Raw genomic sequence first — 14,050 nt, 5'->3', positions numbered from 1 at the left:
AAGGTTTTAGCCCGCGGTCATCCTTCGTTAAAAAGTTATTAAAAGTTTGAAAAATAACGCATTGTTTCTGCTATACATGCAATATTAAATACCATATAGGTTTTGACTTTCAACACGAAGCATTGAAAACATTTATTTTTCAAACTTTTTGTTCATTTTTAACGAAGTTACAGCTGCTTAAATTTTGAAGTTCGTAACGCTTATGAACGTTTGTTCTAACCAAATACTCTTTTAATTATAATATATTGTTTAAAATTATGTCATTTTCAAAATTCAAACATTACAACTCGAGTATAGTGTCTTTTATTACAGTTATAATCAATATTTTTCCATATAAGCAAATTAGCTGCAAAATTTTTTTTACAAAAATACATTATTTCTTTTCATTATTAAAAAATTTTTGATTTTTATACTTGGATCATTTTTTAACGTAGCGATATTGTAACTTTAAATTTGAATCTTTAAAAACTATTTTATTGAACAATAGTAATTTAAAACAAATTTTGTTTGCGCAATTAATTAAAAAAAATTCATTCTTTCTTTCTGTCGCAGAAGATTCTGCTGCGTTTCTTATATTGCGGCTTGTGCTTTTCGTAGAGAGAATTATTTGGATAAGGCTAATCAGCGAAGTGTCATTAGCATCAAGAGGTTCGCAAAAACCGCATACTGGCGAATTAGCGCGCCGCGATTTTTCCGCGATGAATTCGCGAAGGAAGTTGTGCAAGCACGGCGAGGAAGGTCGACCGGCTATTGTTGAAGAGCGGTCGAGAGCTGAGCCATTCTTGACATTAAACGTGATTTGACGCGGGCGCGGGGTTTCTCGAAAGAAACGGGACGTGCCGATATAGCCACGACGTCGTTGATAAAAGCAGCCCGCGTGTTAGAAAACAATGCCAATACGAATAATGACGGCCGCCCACGTGAGTGTTGCGGTAAATATGGACAGGACGCGATGATGGAAACAAAGAAATATTCTCCACAAAAGCTTTTAGACACTTGGAAATTACAAGAACCCTGCCCAAACATAGATTCGCCGAACTGCATCTTCGTTTGTCGCGCAAATAATAATTTATATGATAATAATTAATAATAATCACATATAAATGGATCATAATAATTTATATATAACGTCCCAAGGAATGCGAGCTTCATATTCCAGTTTGGGTTTTCAATTTATTTCATTCAACCTTAAAATGATATTAAATGATGCAGTGTTGCTTGATACGTAAATTTTATGTTCAAAGAAGTTGCTCCTAATTAATGTAACACAATATTTTCACATTCTTAATCCTTTATTATTCCGTGGGGTGTCCAAAATACTCCCATCTTAAAATTTCCTAAACGTATGAATGCTATTTAAACATAATTATTATATTTAGTGTAAATTATTTCAATTTAAAATTATTTCTTTTTTATTTATCTTTATCTAAAGCTATAGAATATTATCAATTTTTATTAAACGGAAATCATTAAAGAGAACAATAAAAATTGAAATCTAATGTTAGCGTGTCAGAAACATCCCATACGTAATTATGTTAAAAACAATATTAAGTGAAATAGAATCAAGAAGTGTTTATGAAAAACCACTATATATCAATGTAATTACTATATATCAAGGTAAAGCCAATGACAAAATATTTATAATTTAGACTTTTATAAACATAAATAATTTAATTAACTAAAAAAGAAAAAAAGAATAAGTAGACTGTCAAACTCAATTGAAATAATTAATGTGTATAGTCCAATGTCTTTTAAACACTGTAGCATACAATTGCATATTTTATTCTTTTCCATGCATCATCGCATCAGTCAGAGTACAGAGTTTTTTTCATATTCACATATCGGTTTTTTTACACGTGCAGTATGTAATGTCATTCTGCTCTTTTTATAGTTGCATAGTATAGCTTTCTGCTGACCACTGAAGACAGACTATGTCTTAAACCATTTGCATGTCAAATGTACAATAGCGTTCTAGAGTTAACGTTTTCTTGCGATCGGTCTTAGATTAATTTTCAGCACACTCAATATAACTAACGAAGGTATCCTCGAGTTTATCCTAAGGAAGTTGATTTCTGTAGAAGTGCGTTAATTGCCAGTTTTAACTGATGATTCGGTAACGCTCGATTTTGGCCGGTCGCCATTAATTGTTCGAAATCCTTTAGCCTCTAAATTCACGAGAATGTTCGGTCTACATAACAACAAATTTACAAATCGAAGATTATTTTAGGCTGATAGAATAAAGGACTGAACTGAAGGGAGAAAGCTCACAGGGCGGATCAAGGAAAAAGAATATATTTGACTATATTTTTTTTTCTCGGAAACATACAGGAGAATTAACGATTGATTGGCGACATATCGGAAACGCCAATTTTAAACGTGTTTGGCAAATTGATGCGTTCTCGCGAATAAAAACGATGGATTATTTTCTATATATGCACAAAGTACATTGCTCGCGTAACAGTTTCGCAAAATCTTTCAATCTTTCGATTTCACGGCGATTTCTCGTGCTTCGCTTCTCTTCGCGAAACGAAAAACCATGGATTCCATTCAGTCGAATCAATTCAGTTTAATCAATAATTTCATGTACCAATGCCCAAAGGTCATAGCAGTTTATCAATTTGAAAATCAAACGCGAGATCATGTGGCAATTTAAATAAATCAAATTCATTCTAACGTTTTTCTTTTTCCCGCGGGAATGACATCGGCGATATCTAGCTGAAGGGTACCGTTTTTCTGAATTATGTCAAATTCATGAGGGTACCAATTCCCCGATAACATCTACAAAACCATTCATCGACCAACCAACTTGTAACACGTGTAAATGTGATACCTATTAGGTATCACGGGGAAGACGGAGAGAGACGGAGAGAAGAAAAAAATAAAGTGGGAGAAGGAGGGAATGTGAAAATGCGGAACATCAGAATAACCAGAGTCTCATTGGGCGCGAAAATCTGCGAGGTTTACCAGCAACTAGTGGCGTCGAAATTCTGAATCTCCAAACTCCTGAGAGGACTCTACAACCCTCCTGTAATTCACTCTTGCACCCCTTCTTCATGGAACAGAGACGGAGATAAAGATATAGAAAGACAGAAAAAGAGAGAAAGGGAGAAAGGGGGAGAGAGATAGAAGATCTCGTTCCCCCATTTTCCACGAGAGAATCCTCCCTCTCACGTCTCGTATCCGCTACCCTCTCTTTCTCTCTCTCTTTCTCTCTCTCTCTCTCTCTCTCTCTCTCTCTTTCCCCATCGCTCCCTCTTCCTCCCCCCTTCCATATCTCGCACGCCGCGTTCCTCTCGCGCGCTCGCGCGTTCTTCGGCCTCTGGAGCGAGTCGCAGCATCCGTTGGACCGTTCCGGACTTCAGTCCACGTCGAGAACGCGCCACTGTCGGGACTTCTAGGAGTGAGAGCTACCCGGAAGCTCGCGGCCGACGTCGCGTGCACGACATTATCGTCACTTTGTATCCACCGGCAATTCATCGTTCAAAACTATGACATCGTGATCTCTCGGACAAAGGATATCCAAAGATAAAGAGAAAAAAGCGAGAGTTCACAAAAGCCTCATCATCGCGCATCACGTGTATTAGCATACTAAATCTTACGGATAACAATTATCCGAGAGCGACGCGCGAGCACAAATTCTTCGGCGTACCGATTAATCTACCATTAATACAATAGTTGATCAACGCTGGTACCAGTCTTGCTTCGTTTGGTACCGCGCGAAGTGCGATTGAATCCAGAGAAGTCGTGAAGTTCCCACAAGATACAGAGGTTGGTGCACGGGGTTAGCCGGCCTAAAGCGGTGTTTCATCAGCTGGTGTTTCTGTACGGAATTCTCCATCCGATAACGAGACGTGACGAATCCCGCTGGATGCCCTAAGGGCTCGGGAAGTCGCCCCCGGGCCAGCCGGTCATCGGTTCTGATGTCGACACGTGCTGAGCGCGATCGTTGAGGGTGCGGCGGTGCGCAGCGGAAGAGCAGAGCCACGAGGGCCCGCCGGAAGAGCTGAAGAAGAGGGATCTCGGGCCGGGCGACTGCCGGAAGTTGTTGCCCAGTCCCGGCGAGGGGGCGGACATCGGGCCCGGATGCTCGCGAAGACAAGACGCCGGAAGCGCTGCCACGTTGGAAGGGAAAATATTGACGGCCGTCAACAAGTTCCTTACAACGTCCCCTTTGGTTAACAAGGTCAAGTTGCTGATGGTGAGTCTTACTCTCTTGTTTCTCTCTCCCTCTTTATGCCTTTCTCTTTCTCTCTTTACCTTCTCTCTCTCTCCCTCTCCCTCTCCCTCTTTCTCTCGTAGACACATACCGAGAATGTCCGCGCGGCCACTGACTCGGCCCCCGTCTAGTTTCCCGCTTTCTCAACGTAGGAGGACATATATGCTTTGACTTCGCTTTGAATGCAGTTAGTTCGCAGTTGTCGCACGGCACTCGTCGCGATTGTACCTTTCCGCCTCCGGGAAGTTTCAGGGTAACGATGTTCACCGTTACTGCGAGGAAGGTACAAGATATCGACATGATTCCGATTTCTGATTGACGGGGAAAATTGGTTTTTGAAGTTTAGTTTCATCCGCGTCAGTTTCTTCCCCGCGCGAGAGAACGTGAGCTAAATTTCTAATATAATTAAGAAAGAATACTCTGAATCTTTCATCGCGCTGGACGACGCTTGGATTACCCTCCGCGAGTTTTGTCTCTCGGGTGTGTTCATAAAAACCGAAGTTGTGGCTTGCAATATATAATAATACAACTAATAGTGTACAGGGTGCCCCCCAATTTTCTGTACATTTTGGCAGTATGTTCTATAAGCTGAAATAAAAAAATGTCATAAGCAGATCTTTATAAACATTTTATTAAAAAGTTATAAGAAAAATACATATAAAACGTGTAAAAAATAAAATTTTACGTAAGTTTGCATTTAAATTGCCATCCTTTAATATAAACTTAATTGAATGTAATTTTAAATTTATTATTTTTTTATGCTAGAGCAGAGGAAATAACCTTTCTATGAAGATTTTCTCTATCCTCGCAAAAAAAGATGATAAATTCAAAATTACATCGATGTCAAGCTTGTACTGACATGAGCAGACGGCAATTTGAAATGCAAACTTATATAAAAATGTTTTTTACATATTTTATATTTTTGTTGTAACTTTTAATAACTAATAACACTAAAAAAAAGAAATATTTAATTTTAAGATATTAAAATGTTTTATTCTTGTCTCCTTTTTTAAAAAAATGTAAAGACGGTTTAGTTTCAAATTTTTTCAATAATTAAAACACTGTATTTGGATTTAAAACACTAAACTAAAACGTTTAAAATTGAAATATCTTCTATTATGAACATTTGTTTTACAAAAATGTTTTAAATATGTAAACATTTTAAACACTGCACTTTTTACACGGTGAAAGCATTTAAAGACTTATGTATATGTATATTTTTTTTATTTCAGCTCATAGAACATACTATCAGAGTTTGTACGGAAAATCAAGGTTACTTTTATATATAATACAACAAAATTATAATAATTTTGTTAAAATTATATATTATTATATATATAAATATCATGTGTGTGTGTGTGTGTGTGTGTGTGTATATATATATGTGTGTACTATACATATATATTATTTTTTCGTTACAATTGACAATAACAATTGACTAATGTTAAACATCTAGTTGCATACATTCTATTAATCTTATTTACCGACACGTGAGCAATAAAGCTTAGCACGCGATTGATAATTAGAATTCCTTACTTAACATCGTACATAATTTACGTTCATTCATCGACATTTTGCTTCGGGAGCTTAACTATCCCTGCTTCTCATCGTCGTGGAGTGCTTGACAGGTCATGAAGCATAATTGTCGATCCACTTTGCACCACCGATCGTATCGGCGTGGTATCGTCACTCGAATGTTTGTCACCCAATACCTATTTATTTTACAACGATGGGATTTAATTATAGAAACTCTTGCCACGAGAATGAAAACTCCTCGAATCCAGACAGAAGTGTCACGAGTATTGTAATTTATCGTGATATAAATTCGATGAAATTTGTGAACGGAATAATTATTTAAAAATACTTAATGTGTTTTCAGCGTTTCATTAATTTCTGAATGTTAATTATCTCAATTAGAATTCTAATAGATTTAACCAGAAATCTGATAGATTTAATCAGAATTCTGGATCATTTATTTTTCACCAGAATTCTAATGAATTCATCCAAACATTTTTCTCCGTGAATGGTTACGCGTAGGATAATTAAGAAATGACATAGGGAGTTTTTGCAATATCGTTTATCCAGATACGGTTAATGCTAAGGTCAGGTTATCTTTTTCTTAACAACTAATTAAGAAAAGGATAACGTAACTAGCGTTCACCGTATCTGGATTCACGTTATTGCAAAAACTTCCTAATATATCACAGTTAGCGCAGCGGGGATAACTTACGAAATTATATCAATTACGCGTAAAACTTTTCAACTTTGCCCAACTTTTGCGAATTAACTTGCGGTAGGACACTATTATTTGTAACGGTGCGCAATATGCGTTCGCGAGCAAACAATAATTGCTAGGATAACTCCTGGAAGAAAAGGATTACGATCCCGAGCGACTATGGGATGTTTTCTCGGAAATTGGAGATATACGCCTCTGAATATTACGATTGTATCCTTCGCTATTTGTGTTATACTTTCTATCTTCGCGAAAGATTTTCTTTCCAAATTTTCTACGTTTCTTTGAAAGTATTTTACGTAAATCCGAAGAAATTTCCTAGTTTAATTTGACAACCATCGAACTGCTTAGCATTAAGAAAGACACTTAACTTTTAACGTTTATGTTAATATGTACCATTCCACTTTTCGTTAATTTACTTACCGAATTTCGAGGAACTTCGGATGCACACCTGTGCTCATACTTCGTTAGACGCTTTCAAAGGATAAAGTTGTTTCCTGCCATGAGCGAAGCGATCCGTAAAAATGTCTTAATTGGCAGAATTGTCCTTCGTACAATGGAAGACAAAATACTTACTTAGCTATGTACATATAGAACGTCAGAATATTATTCGTTTTTCTCGATTTTAAATATATACGAAGTTTTGATTTTACACTGAAAGTCATAATTAAAAACGTTGCGCGAATGTTACGAATGAGATTTCCATTCTATTTTTTATTTACGACGTGTGCGCACGTCACGCTAAAATAATGTGCAATTAACTACGTTCCTGCGTATTCGTTTACGCAATTATGCCGCCGACGATCAGTGATGCGTGATACGCGTGCTTGCGTGTGTCTCCCACCATGCCATTGTAATCCGAAATGAAAGCCCGGTTGCATGAACCAGGTATACCCATTTTTTTTCGATAAATCAATTATCCATTCATAATAGCCTATTGATTGAGCCAGATATAACTAAGTAATGAACGTGGATGGAAAAGAGGATAAAATTTGTGGTACAGATTGCGAAGCCATGTATAAAGATAAAAAGAAAATCTTTATGTGTCATACAAAACACGCTTATTTCTCACTCTCGTTGTTGATACACGATCACAATATTGGGATGTATCCATGGAATCGCAAAATGCGAACAAGAATATGAATGGTTTTACTGAAGTACCTAAAAAATTATAACTATATAGATTTGAAAATAATTGTGTTGGACTATCAAATTTATAATTAAAACGCTTAATATGGTTGTTTGAATGTCAAAACTTTCAGCATTGCTCATCATGCTTGAGTTTTTTTACATAATTAATTATTTTGATGGTTCATAAACGAATTCAGAAGAGGATTTAGGATGTTCAATCCTCTCTCCCTAAATTTTAGTAACACAATAGCAGAACAAACTCGTTTCTCTCCCTCATTATTGATATTCAATCAAAATATTGTATTACGATATATACATAGAATCACAAAACACGAAGAGAGATAAATATACGAAAAAAATAGTTTTGCTGAAGTATCTAAAAACTGGATAACAGATTTGGAAATAATTTTATTGACTTGTCAAAATAATTATGTAAGACGTTCAATCTGGTTACTTGAATGTTTATTAAAAATTTTTTATAGCATTAGCTCATTTTGTAGCGTAACTCATCATGCTTGAGTTTTCTACATAATTATTTTAATGATCCCTGAGTGTATCCAAGAAATTAAGGATTTGGAATATTCAATCACCTAAATTTTGCAACACAATGACAAAACGCGTTTTTTACCCTCGTTATTAATACAATTAAAATATTAAAGTGTATTCATGAAATCGCAAAACGCGAAGAGAGATAAATACATGAGAAGAATGATTTGGCTAAAGTATCTAAAAATTTGTAATTAGATCTAAAAATAATTTTGTTGGATTATAAATAATTATATGAGATATTCAATTTGCAGATTGCTTAAATGTTTACTAAAAACTTTTTACAACATTGCTCATCATGCTTCAGTCTTCTATATAATTTGTTTTGATGATCCATGAGTGTATCCAGGGGAAGATTTAGAATGTTCAATCCTCTCCCCTTAAAAATTTAGCAACACAATGATAGAACATTATTCGAATGGCATAGCTTTTATGTTAATTCACAGCGATATTACTGTGAATCCTGAAGATGTATTAATTCACTTTGGAAAAAAAATCGTCGCATAATTTAATTTTATTAAATAATCTTCTTTTATTCATTATTCTTCTTTTTTTATTTAACTTTAACTTAATATTACATTTTTAATAATATCTAGCAATGTTTCTCTCATACTGAGGTCTTTTTACCTTCTCTTTTCTGAACTTTTTTAAAAATTTGTTTTTCTAAAAAAATAATAATTAATATTTTGTTTACATATAATAATAATAACAATAGCAATATTAAAGAACTACACATTTCGTTTTTAATAACTATTGTATGTGGCTATACTTTTTTTTAGAAAAAAAAGTTATGTATGATTTAACAAATTTAATATTTTTTCTATTTGAAATAAAAAATAAGAAGATATTCTAAAGTCTAAAATATAAAAAAAAGAATTCATTAATGTAATAAATCGCTGCTCTGTAATAATAAAATTGAATTAACATCCATCCCCAAATCCTACATCCGTGTGACGATCCAAAATTATCTTCAGATCTGTATCTATTTACACAGAGAAAATAATTTACTTAGACTACTATTTATATTTATTTCATTTAAATAATTTTATTTTAATTTTTTGAATCAAAATTATTATGTTTAATCTCAAAAATTTAGTTTGAATGCAATCAATTACATTTCTTAATTTAAAGATTAATTTATCGATTATTCTATTCCAATGACTACATTTATTAAATTTATAACCTTATTCTCTATGTAAATATCTAAATTTTTAGATATTTCGTTAAAATCGTTTTTTTCATGTAATCGACTCACAAATCTAATGGCAACACCATGTCCAAATATATAACGAAAACTTGATAGTCTTTCTGTCAGAAAGATGTGCATTTCCGTTGGTTGCCTGTGAAGTGGTAGCTGTCAGCATTATGTCAGACGAACGAGCATATCTCCTGAGAACGATCGCGTGACCACTGCATTAGAATCGAGTCTCGGGAGTGCTCTTCACGTGAGCATTAGTCAGGTTTTTGCGTACGATGGGAGAGATATTCCGAATGTTTCGAACATACGCCGAAATAAGATTGCCGTTTGCCTCATCAGCATTAACCGCGAGATCATTATTGCGAACGCGTCGATTAGAGAGTTCAAAGTGAGAGTGGCTCGGCCGATACTTGCCTGTGGTGACGGGACCTCGAATGTCCGCCGCTCGATGTAACGGAATGCTCTTTCTCATCCTCCCCTAGAAATATTTAATTAACCTTAATTAAAGTAGCAAAGTGAATTAACGCGTGCATGTAGTTTTCGATATACATTTAGCAGGCGCCTTTCGCCTGCTATTGTTCGGCACCACTCATTGAAATGCGTCATCTATATTCTCCCGTACAATTAAATTAAGGATTTACTTTTCGATAATAAATCGTTATGTAAGAGTGCAGATATAAAAGAATGAATAAAGGATCATTTATGCTGACCGTAAATTGTTAACTTATTACCGTAAAGTTCAACACAATAATTACAATATTCGTTTCTAATGATTCAAATATCGTTTCTAATGATTTACCGGATGCATATAACTTATGTCATAAAATTAACTCAAATTTAACTTTTATAGCAACTTATAAATCTGCGTGAATCATTATATTGAACTTATTGGTTACATCATAAGTTAACAACTTATGTGGCTAGCAAATAATTCTTGAAATAAGGAATAACGATTTCAATCAGAAACTATGTATTCCGGTGTATCCAATTTCTGACAGATTGAAATCGTTATTCTAAAGAATAAAATATTAATTTTTTATTCCTTCTATTGTATCTGCACTTTTATATGATGATTTATCATCGAGAAGTTTTCTTCTCTAATTATTTTCTCTAATTATTTTCTTCGTGAGTTACATCTAAGAGACGTCAAAGCGGAACTCGTGTTCGTTACGTCTCAACACAGAAAAGATTTGTTGAAGTATATAAAAATTTAGCTAGATACAGATCTCAAAATAATTGTGTTGTAACACCAAAATAATGTAACATGCTCAAGCTAGTTGCTAGAATGTCAAAACTTTTTGCAGCATTGCTCATCATGCTTGAGATTCTTACGATATGTAATTATTTTGATGATTCAACAAAATTATTTTCAGATCTGTATCTAATACAATTTTTAGTACTTCAATAAAATTGTTTCTTCCGTGAAGATTTCTGGCAAAATTAAAAAAATTTCTCACGCATGCAGAAACACTCTTGACTTTTTATTTCAATATTGAGATTTATAGAAAGTTAGTTTTATTATACATTTTTAGCTAGAAATGGCATGTAATTATGTATATAAAAGAAAGTTTTGATAAAGTATTTAAAAATTTAGCTAGAAATAGATCTAAAAATAATTTTGTTGGACATTAAAATAATTATATAGGAAGCTTAAAATGATTGCTAGATGCCAAAAGTTTTTGCAACATTGCTCATCATGCTTATTCAACATAATTGTTTTGATGGTCAAACAAAATTATTTCTAACAAAATTATTTTCAGATCTGTATTCAGCTAAATTTTTAGATACTCCAATAAATGAAAACACAGGCAATTAAGAGCCTAAATTCCCAGTAATTGGAGCGATTATATTAACATATATTTCTCAGTACTGCATATATTGTATGTAACAAATATCGTACTTGTTATATGTGTATATATATATATATGTGTGTGTGTGTGTGTGTGTGTGTGTGTGTGTGTGTGTGTGTGTGTGTGTATGTGTGTGTATTAATTGCCCGTTTTTTATTTATTGTTTATATATACATAATTTTTATCTCAAGAGCCCAACTTTAATTATTCTTTTTTAGATACTCCACTTAAACTGTTCTTTCTATGTATCAAAGCTGCATGTGCATCTATAATTCAATAATAAGATCAATTAGAGAACACGAGCTTTTCCATATTTTAAGATTGACATCATTTTTAAAAATAGCTAAAACTCACATCCGCGGTAAATAGTAAAAATTTCATATTTGCACATTGATTACATTTTGCTGGAAAAACATAAAAATACGGAGAAGAGAAAGAAATATATATAATAATCAAAGCTAGATCAAAAATTAGATATAACGAGAAAATAAAACATATTTTATCTTTCATTGTTTTTCATTTATTGTATTTATTTTAAATATTTCATATTTCTTTTTCATTTCTCACTTGTTATTTTCCCTCTTTATTGACTCTATTTTAAAATAAAAAGAGAGAGATATATTTTCCAATTTTAAGAAACATTTATTTTACAGGAAATATATAACGTCTCTATACTTTGCTTTTTTTTATTCGTCACGCCGATGTTTTACAAAATCTTTATTCACTAAATTCCTCACAAATAAATGAATACTATATTTGCGAACGCATGAGAACATATCAAATCGTGAGAAGGAATGTGCGAATATGGAATTTCTGTTATACTCACACAGTGGATTCGAATAAAATCCGGGATCTAATAAAATCTTCCAATATATCATCCCATAACTAAACCATATTGGTATCAATGATTTTACGATATATTTGCATGTGATATTACTATCATGTGTCTTTTAGAGATGTCAGCTTCTATACATTGTTAAATTCAAATATATTAACTTTTAGTCAAATATATTAACTAATAAAATATGTTTTTGGATAATATTATATAACTAAAATATTTAGGAAAATAAAATTATTTTTGTTATATTAAACTCTTCAAACCTTATCAGATATTATAATCTGCACCAAATTTAAAGACATTATCCATTGGAATTTTATTTAATTCTATTAACAATTTAGATGTGTATGTATAATAATGTATATGTTGGAAAAATAATCAAAATTTAAAAAGAAATAAATTGTTTAGTATGAATTACTTATTAAAGCCCTTGTGAATTAAATTAAAAAATAAGAATCTTGAAATAGAATGAATTAAAAAAGTTTTTTTTAACATCGTTCCAATAAAATTCAGGTCTGAATGGATTAATCAAACATATAATTAGCATTATTTCACTAAACATTTGATAATTAACTATTATCAAATTCTTTTTTTAGTGTATTAATTATTTCTATAGATCGTCATTGCTCCTAATCAATATGACATTATTTAATTAAATAATGGAATCAAATAGTTTAACTTAAGAAAATGTATTACATTTGATTTAAGTTTAATTTATTATTTACTAAGTGCGTTAATATGTATAATGGACATTATTTATACTTTGAAACTAACTACAGAAATTAATTAATTTATATTTACGCAGAAGTTAAAAATAAAAAAATGTTATTTAACTTAAGGGATTATGTTACCGTTGTTCCTGTGATATCTAACAGTATACGTACGTCATATATGTATGTATGTCGGCGATGTTATTCGGACTACCGCACCACTTCACAGAGAAGACAAAGTTCCTTCGTAGAAATTCCACATTTCGCGACACATTTCGGCGACACCAAGGACCGACACACACGCACGTGTGCACACGCGTGCGTGCCGGGCGTTGAAGGCACAACGCGCTGAAGCGGAAAAGGCAGCCGGTCCGAGCATTGTCCCCCGGGGGCGAGTCTACGACTTTTGCGAGGGTGCCATACTCCGAGTGCCTTTATCGTGCAACGTTACGTTCTCGGGCAGACGGGAAATTCCGGTCGAGTTCGTTGTCGTGCTACGAGACAAATAGGCGGAGATGCGGTGCAGATACGACCGGCGACCGGGAACACCGGCGCTAAATACCGTCTGCGGAGTCAATTGTGATAGGGTTTACCGATGTACAGATAGTTCCCGATAGGTCGTTTGCTGTGCCGCGGGAGACGCATCGCGATTTACGACCGAACACGAATTCGCGATCGAGGGTCTGCATAGTTTAAAAGATTAATTACTAATAAATTAATACGACTTATGATATTAAACATTAAGGAGGCAAATATGAATATTGTGCGATAATTGATGCGCGAATAAAGCACACTTGGAAAATTTGTGTTAAATTTAACACATTTTACATGTCCCAAACAATTCTTAAATTTTTGTATTAATTTAATACAAGATGAGTGTGTTTATTTAAGAAATAATACAAATACAATATTATGTAAAAAATTAACTAACGTAACACTGATAAAATTTGTATGCAATCATATTTTTTCATTAAAATTAACATTTACAAAATTAACACATTTCACTCATTTATATTAGAATTTGTTTTAAAAAATATTACTTTCATATTATTTATTTACAATATCTATTTATAATTTGTTTATAATTTGTTTATTTGTTTATATTTACTTATAAATTGTTATTTATTACCAACAAATGTTGAATATCAATTTAACATTCGAATAATTCAATTAAGTTATGTGTTAAAATAACATTTGAATATATTAAAAATTTTTTAACACAAAATTTTAACAAGAACTTAAGTGGGTTGTAATAGGAATTTCTGTGAATAAAACATGATTAATTAATTGGAAGTACAAATATATGTATTTAACAATAATACGTTCGA

The 14,050-nt window shown here is 33.0% G+C and overlaps 1 protein-coding gene across 3 annotated transcripts in view; it reads left to right on the top strand.

Moving 5' to 3' along the window:
* Positions 1-3,292: 3,292 nt before the first annotated feature.
* The window catches only part of LOC105146935 (uncharacterized), a 104,396-nt gene continuing 93,638 nt past the window's right edge, over positions 3,293-14,050 (top strand). The window contains exon 1 of one of the 3 annotated variants that reach the window (XM_011057586.2): positions 3,293-4,198. In XM_011057586.2, coding sequence (XP_011055888.1) covers positions 4,196-4,198 — 3 coding nt within the window. In that variant the 5' untranslated portion in view covers positions 3,293-4,195. Of the gene's footprint in view, positions 4,199-4,380; positions 4,600-14,050 lie in introns of those variants that run through there. The other 2 variants (XM_087408608.1, XM_011057585.2) reach the window with 2 other exon arrangements.

The sequence above is a fragment of the Acromyrmex echinatior genome, chromosome 1, assembly GCF_024713525.1.
Source record: "Acromyrmex echinatior isolate Ae372 chromosome 1, ASM2471352v2, whole genome shotgun sequence".
NCBI classification, from domain to species: Eukaryota; Metazoa; Arthropoda; class Insecta; order Hymenoptera; family Formicidae; genus Acromyrmex; species Acromyrmex echinatior.
Note: the sequence above shows the minus strand (reverse complement) of the source record. Positions and strands in the feature narration are given on the sequence as shown.